The sequence below is a fragment of the Podarcis cretensis genome (assembly GCF_951804945.1).
Source record: "Podarcis cretensis genome assembly, chromosome: 5".
Lineage (NCBI taxonomy): Eukaryota > Metazoa > Chordata > Lepidosauria > Squamata > Lacertidae > Podarcis > Podarcis cretensis.
The window spans coordinates 48,772,978-48,786,515 of record NC_137174.1 but is presented as its reverse complement, the minus strand read 5'-3'; the positions used below and the strand labels follow the sequence as shown (position 1 = coordinate 48,786,515).

Below are 13,538 nucleotides of genomic sequence, written 5' to 3'. Positions count from 1 at the left end.
TAAAATCTAATATTAAAATGAAAATTGTTACCCAAGAATGCAATACTAGTGCACTAAAAGTAGCTTCTGTGCACACAACTGATATACAGCAAACCTTAAATGCAAAATAATTTATTCCAGAACCATACAAAGCTTGTAAATTTTTCTTACCTGTATATTTGTTCATAGGAGATGGGGATGTAGTCACCAGGACACTGAGTTAAAAGCTGATCTATGGCACTATCCAACTTTGGCCAGTATGTGCTCTTATAGTCTTCTATTGTTATAACATTCATTACTACAAGAGAAAATAAATCATCTTAATGCACTTACGGAACATAACAAAAAAAATGATAAAATAATTGCATCAACATTCTTAGCAACATCTGTAAAGCTGTCTTAAATTTAAATCATCTCTATAATGCAAAAAACGTATTTTTTTGAGATGCAAAAAACACATTTTTCACTGTGATACAAGAACAAGAATTTGTTCTCATCAGTGTGCTAGAGACATTAATGTTTATTTCAACACAAAACGTGTTTAAAGACAAGACATTATACATTTGCACCTAACCCCAAGCCAAACCATGGTGAAATGTGAACAAGCATGTGGGTACTCAAAAGAAAAATTTGCTGTCATTTTGCCCTACTCTGGCCCTGCTGCTACCTGGAACAGAGCCATGGTCTGGCTTAGCATTACATCTCAATCCACGTTTATGGTACTTTTTGCTCCAGACAAATCATGAGCTATAACCAAGGTTTGTTCTTGGCTTACTGCTCATTGTTTGTGCGGTGGGGAAAATTCAGATGTAACAGTAAGGCAATCTATGGCATGGCTCTGAATAGTGTGGCACCAAAGGGCACGGGCAAAGAACCTGATAGATGTTTGCATTCAATTGCCTCCTGAAACACACAGATGTTTACGCAGCAATTGTCCCAACTCAAATATTTATACTTTTCTTAGTAAAACAATAGGGCAAACAACATGCACTTCCATAAGCATGTGTGTGCACGCATGCAAAAGTAAATGCACATTGGGTAACTTTTTATACTTTTATGTCAATGAATTGTTCAATTGCCTCCTGAAACACAGATGTTAGGAGTTTTATCACACCTGCTGCTCAGCAAGTAGCACTATGGTTGTTTATATCATGTGAGTGTCTGAGAGCGTGAGAAAGGGAGTCTGAGTACTGTGAGAAGTTACTTTCACTTCTGTGTGAGATGTTGTTCTGTACTGCTGCTGAGAGAGAGCAGACATGCTGGAGTCTTTGTATATAGACCGCTGAATAAAGTAGTTTTAAAGCTACTGATTGTCTCTTTCTTCTGCAATGAGATGCCAGAAGACGAGTGTGCTCCTCTCAGGAGGGAGGGGTCGCTTATCACCGGTCTCTCTGGACTGAGAAAGATTTTCAGCGAGAGGGTGACCACCAGAGAGACGCCCCCGGTGTCTTGGGAAGGTGGTGGCCTTCCTGGGCATTTTTCCAACACAGAGGACACGGGCAAAGAAGCTGATAGATGTTTGCATTCAATTGCCTCCTGAAACACACAGATGTTTACATAGCAATTTTCCCAACTCAAATATTTATATTTTTCTTAGAAAACAATAGGGCAAACAACATGCACTTCCATAAGCATGTGTGTGCATGCATGCAAAAGTAAATGCACATTGGGTAACTTTTTATACTTTTATGCTGTTGAATTGTTTTTGTTGATTATGTTTTACTGTAAGCTTCTCTGGAAACCTACTGGTACAAGAGCAAGATATCATTTTACATAACCCAGTTTTCCAAGCGCTCCAAGTGCCTTGCACACTTGATTAAAACAATCCTTCCAACTACCCTGTAAAATAAGCCACATGCAGTGCTAAACATAACAAAATAGTTTGGGGATCAGGTTATTTGAAGGACTATCTTATTCTGCATAAATCTGACTGTTGGTATTCAGAAGAACTGTACAGCCAAAACGATACCCACATATGTGGCCAAACTAGGGAGGGCAGCAATTCATGCACACACTGTGATGATGTCAGGGAAACAGTTTAAGCAGTAAGAGGCGCCATCCTCAGCTGGAGAACATATGGTGACAGGCATATGAGAGCAGTCTCTAGTGTGTATAAGCACACAAATTCATGTCACCAGAGATCAGACAGATGTCCCATAGTTGGTTATCTCTCAACATTTCCAAGTGTAGCACTTTTTAACTGTGGAGCAACTTAGGCAATAATCATAAACCCACAACTGAAGAGAGAGCATCAGCCCCTCACCTATTAAGACAGGTACAACCAGAATCCCATCACCCTAGGACCCTCGTACTGACGGGACCGCCTCTCCCGGTATGCCCCACGGAGGACCTTAAGGTCCATAAATAGCAACACCCTAGAGGTCCCAGGCCCTAAGGAAGTTAGATTAGCCTCAACCAGAGCCAGGGCCTTTTCAACACTGGTTCCGGCCTGGTGGAACGCTCTGTCTGATAAGACCAGGGCCCTGAGAGTCTGATTTCTTTCCACAGTGCCTGTAAGACAGAGTTGTTCCACCTGGCCTTTGGCTTGGAGTCAATTTGATTCCCTCCCCCTATTTTTTTCCTTTCTCCTCCTGTGATGAGGCTGCATTTTAATGTTGTATTTTAATCTTCCTTTTAAGTTGTATTCATTCAACTTATTTTTATTATTGGTTGTTAGCCACCCTGAGCCCGGCCTTGGCTGGGGTGGGCGGGGTATAAATAAAATTTATTATTATTATTATTATTATTATTATTATTATCACCCCAGGGAGCAACTGTGGTTATTACCCACCCGCCCCCACACAAAAAAGCGCATCCTTTCACTAAGATGCGAGAACAGAGCAATGCTACAGGATTTACGGGCCGTAAACCGAATGTCAGTTTCTGGAGGCCGCTATTTGCGGAGGACCCTGCATGTGGGCATCCTGGCACATCTTTGGGTGGCCACGGTGAGAACAGGATGTTGGACTAGCTGGGCCCCTGGCCAGATGCAGCAGGGCTTTTCTGACGACCTGAAAAAAGGGCCAATGGGCCGGGATGTGCCTGCCCCCTTAGCCGACACTCCTGGTTCTGCAATGAAAGGGGGAGCACGAACCAAGCTGGCCTCCTCCGCTCAGCCCCAACAGATCGACCGTGGTGGGGGCGGGATGGAGGTGGCGCAGAACACGGCCGCTTGGGCCACGGCCTCCCTCGGCCAGGAGGGCGGCCCTTTTCGGCCTCTCTCTCACTCACAGAACTTGGAGGCCGAGGGGTTGATGTTGAGGTTGATGCTGGAGCCCCCCTTGACCGGCGTGGCTTGGCAGCCCTTCCCTGGCCCGTTGGCGGCCTCGGACATCATGTGGATCTCCAGCTCCTCGTGGGGCGACAGAGAGGCCCTGTGGGGCTCCCCGGGGGACGGAGAGCCCGGCCGGCGCCGCGTCTGCCCGTAGCTCCCTCCTCCTCCTCCTCCTCCTCCTCCTGCCGCGGCTTCGGCCGCAGCTTCCCAGTTGTTGTGGTTCTGGTCGTCCATTAAGGCCTCGTAGCTGCTGCTGCTGCTACTGACGCTTCCGCCTCCTCCTCCTCCTCCGCCGCCCCCCTCCTCCTCCATGCTCTCCTCCTCCATCCCGACAGGCCTGGAGGGGCCCGCTCTGCCCGGGCAGGGAGGAGGGGGCGGGCACGGAGAGCGCCGCCTGTCACAATCGCCTCCCGCCCATCGCCGAACGGCGCTGTCGCGTCTCCAGGTTACGCGGAACGGCGAGCGGCGGCAACGGCTGCCTTCGGGGTGGCTAACTCCGGAAGCGGATCCGACACTGGCAGCCGTAAAGCGACCGTCGCCCGCTCACCGCTCTTTCCGACGGCTCTCCCCACCCCTAAGGAGTAGTTTGCGGCACAGCCCGGCCCAGTTTGCTGTCGCGGGGCATGCTGGGAAATGTCGTTTAATGATCGGCCTCCCCGCCATGACACGAGAGGCAAAGGATTCCAGGAAACCTCGAAGCTGCTGTAATACTGGGGGCGAGGCAGGGGCGGAAGTGGTGGAAGAAACACTCGTCTTCTTTCCCCGCCTCCCGCTTTCCTTCTATGTTATGGGGTGCTAGATGTTTCCAAGCCCCGAACTGAATATTTTGTTCGAGGAGAGCAATTCTGAAGAGTGAGGAAAGCAGTCTCTGTCTAACTCATCCCTTTACAGTGCAGGGAGCAGAGTTCTTTTTTAAAAAACCACAAAGCAGGTGGTCTCTCGTTACCCCTGGATCAAGCACAGAAAAACTTGGCCCTCCAGATGTTTTGTGACTACAACTCCCATCATCCCTAGCTAACAGGACCAGTGGTCAGGGATAATGGGAGTTGGAGTCCCAAAACATCTGGAGGGCCAAGTTTGCCTATGCCTGCCCTAGATGCTCACAACCTGCTACAGACTCCAGTGGGTCAGCTCCCCTCCTCCATTTTGCTTTCCTTGGTTGCTGTCCATATTTGAGAGCACCCTGGGCAAGTGGTGGGCTTCCTTTCCTAGCAGGCAGGGGCAAAACTAGGCTTTATTTCACCTGGGTCAAAGACCCAGTTTGGCACACACACCCCACACGCATTTGTGTACACAGGCTGGGAGCCTCAATGGCGCCCCTCTGGAGGCTTCACCTGGGGCAAAAAAAAAAAAAAACAAATACCATCCCACGCTAGCAGGCTTACCTCCAAGCCATGTTGGACATCTTCCTACTTACACATTTCCCACAGTGGCACTAGATCAGTCTGTGGGCAATCAAAGGGTGACTAGGTGCAGCTGCCTTTCATTGCTCAGTGTGTTAGTCTTAAAAATAAAAAATAAAAAAATAAAGGGGGTCCCAGGGTTGACATCAGCTGTGGGCCCTGTTGGCACTGCCTAAGTATGCTAAGCTGTGTTCAGTTGTTAAATTTATTGCCCATTCTCCAGCAGCAGGTCCCGGGGCAGGTTACAGCAATTTAGAAACTCATATAGAAAACAGTTAAAATAAATTAGTCACAGTTTCAGGGAGGGGGGGGGGAGGCCTGCAAACACGCCTCTCAGGTTTCAAAGGCAAGAGCACAGAGATGTATCTTCTGCATTCATGAGAAGCTGTACAGAGAAGGTGTCAGATGCACCTCTGTACAGAAGGAGTTCTGTGATTTAAGGGCTGCCTTAAGGAATGCCCTGTCATGGGGCCATGGCTCAAAACTCGCAGTCTCTACCATAGACTTAACTGATAGATCACACAAGCCCTATTTAGGTAAACCATTCAGGTATTCTATCAAAATCTGATAGCGAGGGAGCTTTCACATATACAGCTAAAAGGTCCCTATTAGGTCAATGGGGATTTATTTATAATACCATTTCCTTTTAATTTGCAAGTATACAAACTTCTATACCTAAAGATGTATGCATGTATTTGTGTAAAGCCTTGTTTTATCACCGTCTTGTACCAAAAAGGCTCACTGAGCAGCTTACAGTTCAATTTTTAAAAAACAAGATAATCCCTGCCCTTGGATTTCCACAATAAAAGACAAGGGAGAAAAGGCACCAGCTCTTAATGTTACATTTCTCATAATATGGTTGTTATAATTTGGATGGAAATAGTTCAGGGTGGTAGCCTGATGGAATGGGTGCTTCTCGCTGAAAATTGGGGAAAAGCCAAAAGCAACTAGTCTCCCAGCACAGTGACAGAATAGCTAATTTCCTTTACCTCCCTTTGATCTGTAGCCTGCTGGAAGGGCTGGTGTTTGGAGATAGTTAGGGAGAGCCAAAGGGATCTTGTCTCTCAGCAGAGATGGAATAGCCCTTCTTCCCTTCTCTGCTGCAGCTTGACAAAGTCTGGCTTTCACTGCTTACAAATAAAAGCCCAGATTCAGTGCACTTGTATACTCATAAGTGTAGGGGAAGCCTGTCCCCGAGTCATGTTTATCCTTAAGACAATTAATAGATCTCTAGTCATTTGAAAGAAACAAAGAAAGTAACCTTTTGGGGGAACATCTAGTGGTGCAAGATTCTGATGACTCACATGAAGTATCAAATGGTCCCCATCAATTTAGAATCATAGCAATTCGTTTCAAGCAGCCTGTAACAGTTGTAACCCGCCTCTCAACCTATAAAGTTACTGGGGACTGTTCTTCAATTTTCAGAATTTCAAAGTACATTCAAAGTTCAAGTTTACTTACAAATTGCAAAAGAAGGTTAAGAATACACTTAAAATATAGGTTGTTTATTTCTACCAACTATAATTTGGAATCTGCTCTATTCGTTTTTATGAAAAAGGAAAAGATAGACAAATTATGATAAGCATATGCAAGTCATTATATAGTTATAATGTGGTCCCTTGATATCATACCTCCAGATGCAAGCCAAGCGATAAAAGCCACTCCGACTGCTTCCTAATCATAGCACCCATAATGTGCCACTCATTTCTGTGGAGGCACACATACTAGTGCACAGCACTGGAAAGTCTGGAGGGAGGTAGAGTTAACCAATGTGACCACAAAGTCTTGCAAAGTATGAATTAATAAAAGCAGGGACATCACAATCTGCTACATCTTTTCACACAAAAGATTACCTCAGCATGGCACATTAATTTGCTGTCTCTGCTATGGCTAGTTTTTACTGATGTCCTGCTATCCCTGGCTTGCACATGGGGGAAAAAAAACAGAGGGTTAATTTATTGCCTTTGTCTGGTATTAGCTTCACATCACTGCTCTCTTGGTACACCAGGTGGTTTGCTGTTTTTAGCATCACTGGAGCCTATTAGGATGGATATAAAACTCTGGAACCTCGGTCAAGAAGCCATTTCTAACATAATTTCTGGTCCCTGCACAGCTCCATATGCGAATCTGCACATCATTCTCGATAGCTATTGAGAAGCATTTTATATTATTCACCAGCAGGGAAAAACGATCACCGTCCTGCAGACCTGGCTGTCAGTCTCAGTTATACAATTGTCAGGCATTTAGAATTGGTAGACATAAGGAGCACCGCAGAGGTATTTTTTTTTCTCCCTCTCGCATCCTGTTTTTTAGGAAATGGTTTCATTTGCAGCCCTCAAATACACACTGAACTGCTGAGATTCTTGAAAAAAAGACATGGAAAACAATGTAGTTTAGAAATAATAATACATTATCTCTGTACATGTCCCCTGGTAGGGATATACAGTACTATATCCTGACATTCTTCCCTGTGAAAACAGGAGGAGCTAGAGCAGGGGTAGCCAACAGTGGAGTCCAGCAATATTTGGGGAACACTAGGTTGACTAACCCCTGAACTGGAGGCCTGCTAAAAATGAAAAATGCATTTTGCTGGATTCTAACAAGGGCAGAGAAATATGATATGCCTTCTGATCCTCTTCTTATTTGCTCATAGGTAAGCTCCCTGAATTCAGTGGGACTTACTTCCAGGTAAGTAGGGGGGAAGTCATTGCTTATACAAGAGTAGCTATGCAGGACGGAGCTGCAAGTTGCCTGGAATGTAGTGTTTGTTCTATGCCACACACAAAAATTATCCACACACACACACACACACACACAAACACCCATGTTGCCGGATCCTTAATCCTAAAACTGATTGTTCCATGGAAGGGGTGGGGTTTCAGGGGTTCAGAATGCTCGGAAGAGTTGGGCCTTTCCTCCCAGCTGGCACCTCCTTAAAAACATCCACTCCCTTATGTGGTAATTAGGCTTATAAGGGAAAGCTCTAATTCAAGCAAATGATGGGGGGGGGGTGGAGGAAGGTCTAGGCTTCAATTCTGTGCAGGATCAAGGGAATAGATAGGGTCAAGGGAATAGAGAACATCGTCCAGGTTCAAAGACAACATGGGCTGCACCCAATCACAGTCTGGCAGTTCTCTACCCTTAGTTTAAATACATCAAGTATGTTATATTACTTCAGGGGCTTTGTCAGATAGCAGGAATTAAGGAGTGCAAATGTCTAACCTTTTTGTCTGATTGAAGACAAAGTTTCAAGTCTAAATGCACGGGTTCCCTGAAGGTTGGCTGATTCACATCCAAAGTGGATTATAACAGGGGGAAATGTATTCTCTTTCCTGTTTGCTGCTGACAGCTGTATTCCTGTTACTTTGCCCACTGTGTGGAGAACCTGAAAATATGATTTTGATAAAAGTAAGCCAGGATGAAGACGAGAAGTGTGAGGCCCCCAAAATACATGCAGAAAACACGAGCAGATTATGAATTTGTTAAATGTGATGATTGACAAGGAAATTGTTCCTGAACGCATAATACAATTGAAAGCCTGGCTGTAAAGCAATATGAGTGATCTTGATTTGAAGTTAAGAGGATTAAAAGAGTGTAAATAATTCAAGTCCCAAGGGCTGCATTTAGAGATTATTTTTTTCTTACAATTTATACATGCATCCACTCGGGGGAGTACTTTCAATTTGATATTCCTTTTCATGTGCTTTTCCGCTCAGTGCTTCTTTCCCTGATCAGAATGTCAGCTTTCTATTCAGCCGAGAGAAGGCGATAAGAAGTAGTCAGAAAAGGAAACTTAACAAATAAGAATTATAGGAGCAGTCCTGGGAGCGGCTGCCTCAAGAATTGCTATCAGCAAAAGTGTCTCTCCAGACACTGTTAGTGGGGAAAGGGGGGGGGGGGGGAGAGAGAAAAGGCATAAAGGCACAGCAGCCATTTAGTACTTGGTTTTAAAGCACATAATTGGAGCTAAATGTGGTATCTGCTTCCACTTGCCAGTGGAGCATGAGGAAGCCCTGCACTCCACCATATGATCCATATACATATCCACATCCTATTAAAATTATGCTCATTTCATGAACTACTGTTTATATCACATTGCTGCAAGACAGAGCCATCCATTATTTTTTTAAAAAGATTATAAACTTTATCAGTTGAAAGTTTACTGCTTACTGATAATATATTTTATGGGTACCTCTTTGAGGCTTTGACAATTAAAGGTATATAACGGTAGGTAAAGGTACCCCTGACCATTAGGTCCCGTTGCGGACGACTCTGGAGTTGCGGTGCTCATCTCACTCTATAGGCCGAGAGAGCCGGCGTTTGTCCGCAGACAGCTTCTGGGTCATGTGGTCAGCATGACTAAGCCGCTTCTGGCGAACCAGAGCAGCACACGGAAACACCGTTTACCCTCCCACCAGAGCAGTACCTATTTATCTACTTGCACTTTGACGTGCTTTTGAACTGCTAGGTTGGCAGGAGTAGGGACTGAACAACGGAAGCTCACCCCATCGCAGGGATTCGAATCGCCGACCTTCTGATCAGCAATCCCTAGGCTCTGTGGTTTAGACCACAGCACCACCCGCATCACTAAAGGTATATAAATACTGTTAAATAAATTCACATAACATTACAAGAATTGCTGCATATATAACTAGGTGCCCATGTGTTACAGATAAGCCCTGTTCAGAATGCAATATAGACAGAGAGCAGAGAGGGAACAGGAGACAACAGGGCTTGATCAAGAGTAGTGAACTTTGCTGCTACTCATCGATCAGAGATGCTTGGAGTCACTTGAATTCCAACCTACAATACCTGGTTTTGAAGGTGTTTGGTTACATTGCTAAAGGAATCAGAACCATGGACAGCTCTTCTCACCTTGGAAACATGCAGAGATTATCCTAAAAAGGATGAACTGTTGAAGAAGCTGTCTTGCAATGACTTCAGCAACTAAGAACAAGGTGACTGTAGTAGGATTTGTTTTAATGGGTAAGCAGGAGTCAGCAAACTTTTTCAGCATTGGGTCAGATCCAGCCCCCCGAGCCTTAGTTTGCCTACCCATGGGTAAGACAAGTATCCAGTCACACTAAGGCATCCAAAATTAGTTACTTAAATATAAGATTACATTTTCATTTTTTTAAAAAAAGAAAAGATAGGTCTGCATCTGCTTCCAAAGGATTCACAGGACAGCATCTCATTAAAGATCTGTGTAGCTGTGTCAGCACACAGCGAGTATCATGCACTAACATGGTTAGCATTTGATACAAACATGATGGTGGTGTTGGTGGTGGTGATGGTGATGATTTTATTTGTACCCTGTCCATCTGACTGGGTGACTTCCAACAAATATAAAAGCATAATAAAACATCAAACATTAAAAACCTCCCCATATAGGAAGGCAGGACAGATATCTACCCCTGCACTATAAACAAGGTTCCACATTGTCACTCGCCACAGTTAATGGGCTATTGTCCTCTGGTAAATGCAACAAGTCCCAGCCTTGGAGCTGCAGAAGGGGTGGGAATCATTCCTGAAGTTACATGGCAAATCCCATCCAATTTCTAGCTCCAAAGTTTGGGAAAAGGTTGCATTGCCAATGCAATCCAAGGGTCACAGAAGCTCAAGTCCAGACCAACAAACCTCTACCACCCTTTTAAGCTCCAAAGCTGGATGGAATGGCAAAGGTTCTTTTGGCCACTGCATTATCAAAGTATCTGACTCTCTCAGCAGCACAGAATCAAAAAGACAAAACCCTCCCCCGTCATGCTTTCTAACTTCAGACTTGGACCTGGAGAAGGGAGGAGAGACAAGGTCAGAATCAATCTAGTGGTAGAGTTCTGGTGTCCTTACATCAAATTCCTCAATTCCCCCTCCCCCCAAGCAATCCTGGTGGAGAGGGACTCATGCGATCAAGTCTGCACACGTGGGGCTATAAGCGTGATGTAGCACCTTGAGATGAACCCACACAAAAATAACTCCCACCCTGCTGCTTTAATATCTAAAAAAGATTACTATGAGAGAGAGAGAATTCTATGCCCACTTTTCTGACAGTAAGCCCCTTTGAATGCAATGGGACTGATTTCTTAGTAGACATGTGTAGGATTGTGCTGCTGCTTATTGTGCTTGTATTCTGCTTATTGTGCTTGTCCCACCCTGCTGCTTATTGTGCTTGGCCCAGCTGTTGCAACTGTCACCTCTTACTCCCTGTCACCCCATGACAGACCTTTATCATGCCAGTTTAAATATGGCTTAACGTGCTGAAAATGAGCAAAATCAAACATTTCTGTAAATCAGTGAATTCAGAAACACTGAGAGATAAGAAAGACACTCACGATATATGTTGCACTGGCTGCTTTACACTAGGCCTTTATTTTGCAAGCATTTTTATCCAACATTAAAGTGGTTATATTATGCTGCTTGCACTGACACTCAATTTTAATCAGTGGTTCTAAAACCCAGCCTGCTGTAAGTTTCTCATTTAGATTTCCACTCTACAAGGCTAGCTAGCTGCCTGTCAGAAGCTTGGCTTAGACACACTCCTGCCTGAACAAAATGAGTTGGCTGGCTTTCCTTGCATAATGCACACCACCTGTGTTCTGGAGGAAAGAACTGGCATCCATTTGTTTTCATTGAGGCTTACCTACATCTATCTGTCATTTCAGCCCTTGCATCACAAGTTCATGAGAGCTTGGCAGGTTTGCGGCGGTAATGCAAATTCAAAAATCCCAAATGGTTCTTAGTTACACCATTATGTTAGGCAAACATCCTTCACTAGAGCAATAGCTGAGTTGTCTCCTGATGTAGACACTAGGAATGCATTCAATATTTACCATTTTTTTAAAAAAGAAATTGGGTATCAGAACTAATGCAGAAATGCAGTAGAAATTTATCCTGAAAATCCACTTTGGGTGCTTCCAGATGGATGCTTTTATTGTTAGGTCAATGCTTCTCATGTTTCCCCCCACCCTTTCTTTTTTGCAGCATCTCACCAAAAATGCAGCTTGGAATAGCTCAACAAACTATTTCAAAGTTCCTATCCGAAGGAAGCCTTAGGGCACAAACTTTACCCCTGGCCAGCTACAGTGCAGCTTAATGGAGCGATGCAACTAGTACTGCACCCACTGTCTCTATGCTCACACCAACAAGAACAGAATGGGGGCGGGGGGGGGAATGCCCCTTCACGGTTTCAGATCCCAGACTGGTACAGTGAAGAGGACCAGATCAGGGCCATTGCTATTGCATGACAACAGGATGCTCAGCACAGGAGCCAGCATCCCATCTTAGCCTGCACTAGCTTCTTCCCACCTGCCAATTGGGTAGGTGGGAGCATGGGGTGCTTCTCACTGGCAAGACATCCCCACTGCCAGTGGCTCTCCCCACTACCAAGAGGCCAGAAGTGTCAGGCAAGGCTGGAAGGAGGGACATCTCAACCCTATCAAAGCCCTCTTCAGCCCATTGGATCAGGGTGGATCCTATAACCTGTGGCAGTTATGTAGAGGAGGGAATACTATCTGGTCACCCTACTCCTGAAGCTTTTTACCCTTATTGCTGATGCTCCTTTCTAGACTCATGACATATGTGATCCCACCCAACCAGTACCATGCCATGAATGGAATGATGGCATAATGTTACATAGTGAATCAGATTTGGATACATGTTGACATCTCTGAGGGCAACTGAGAGTGAGGGCAGGTGGAGGCAAATTAAACAAATACATGGGGAATAAGTAAGAGAGAGGTGCACCTTGTATTCTTTACACAAAACATGACAAACAACCTGTTTTGTTTACAGCAAACTCTAACCAACATTGGGCATGGGCAAAGCCCACCATAAATCTCTCTCTTCAACTGTCTTAGGGCCTGTTCTCAAGAACTCCTTGTGTCAATCCTGAACTGGAATTGCTCAAGATGCTTGAGAACTCAAACATGTAAAGCACACACTGGATTCACTGTAAAGCACACACTGGATTCATTGTAAAGCACACACTAGATTCCCTTAACACCGCAAGTTGTATTTTTAGCATGGCTTGAAATATTTGCAAAGAATAGTGAGTATTGTTGGCTCAGTCCTGGGTGGAATCATGACCATGTGAAAAAATAGCACCAGGCTTTTATTCTATTGCATGATTTGGAAGCCATGATGGTAGTGGCAGCTATTTTATGCCTCAGAAAGAAGGGCAACCACAACAATATGCACAATTCCTGCTGCTTGGTTGTGCTCCTTTATTTCCTGGCAATCTTTCTTACCATCTCACTAACCCTGCATTTATGTGGCCAGACCATTGAAAGCTTTCAAAACCTCCTCCATCTCATGCAAGTCTTTCTTGATTAAAAGCATAAAAGGGAACTGAAACTTTCTCAGGGAAGGAAAATAGTCCCCCCCCCTTTTATAATCTTTGAATCCTTCCTTGTTTTCTCAGTTTGTTTCATATGATGGGAGAGAACAAAACCATCCCAGCCAAAAAATTCCAGTGCAGGAGAAATAATCTTTAATCATATGTCAATGAAATTTTGTGTTTCTTATAACAATCTGCCAACAGGGCTTTTAAAAAAACAACCAAAACCTACAATTGCATTCTTTGGAAACAGCACAGTAACTGAAATTATGCCCACAAAAGGGAATAAACCCCTGTAATTCAATTTGGTTATATTTATTTAAAATGTGTTTATAGGGGCTAGAGTTGGTGCCAAACTCCAGAACAGTGGTGGTCCAGATACCAGATTTTGTCTTGGAGACTGGGTGAAATGCTCAGATTCCATACTGTCCTGCAAACAGCTGGATTTATTTTGAGTCTATCCCAAGGGCTGTCGGCCTGGTGTGAGGAACTTATGCTTGTTGCTGTTGGTAGACTACAACTCCCATCATCCCTGAACACTGGCCTTTCT

The 13,538-nt window shown here is 44.5% G+C and overlaps 1 protein-coding gene across 2 annotated transcripts in view; it reads right to left on the bottom strand.

The window, feature by feature from the left end:
• CACUL1 (CDK2 associated cullin domain 1) overlaps positions 1-3,784 on the bottom strand; it is a 40,613-nt gene extending 36,829 nt beyond the window's left edge. Inside the window, exons 1-2 of one of the 2 annotated variants that reach the window (XM_079976757.1) lie at positions 3,211-3,784; positions 151-277 (exon numbers count right to left, since the gene is read on the bottom strand). In XM_079976757.1, coding sequence (XP_079832883.1) covers positions 151-277; positions 3,211-3,580 — 497 coding nt within the window. In that variant the 5' untranslated portion in view covers positions 3,581-3,784. The remainder of the gene's footprint in view (positions 1-150; positions 278-3,210) is intronic. The other variant, XM_079976756.1, reaches the window with a different exon arrangement.
• Between the last annotated feature and the right edge of the window lie 9,754 nt (positions 3,785-13,538).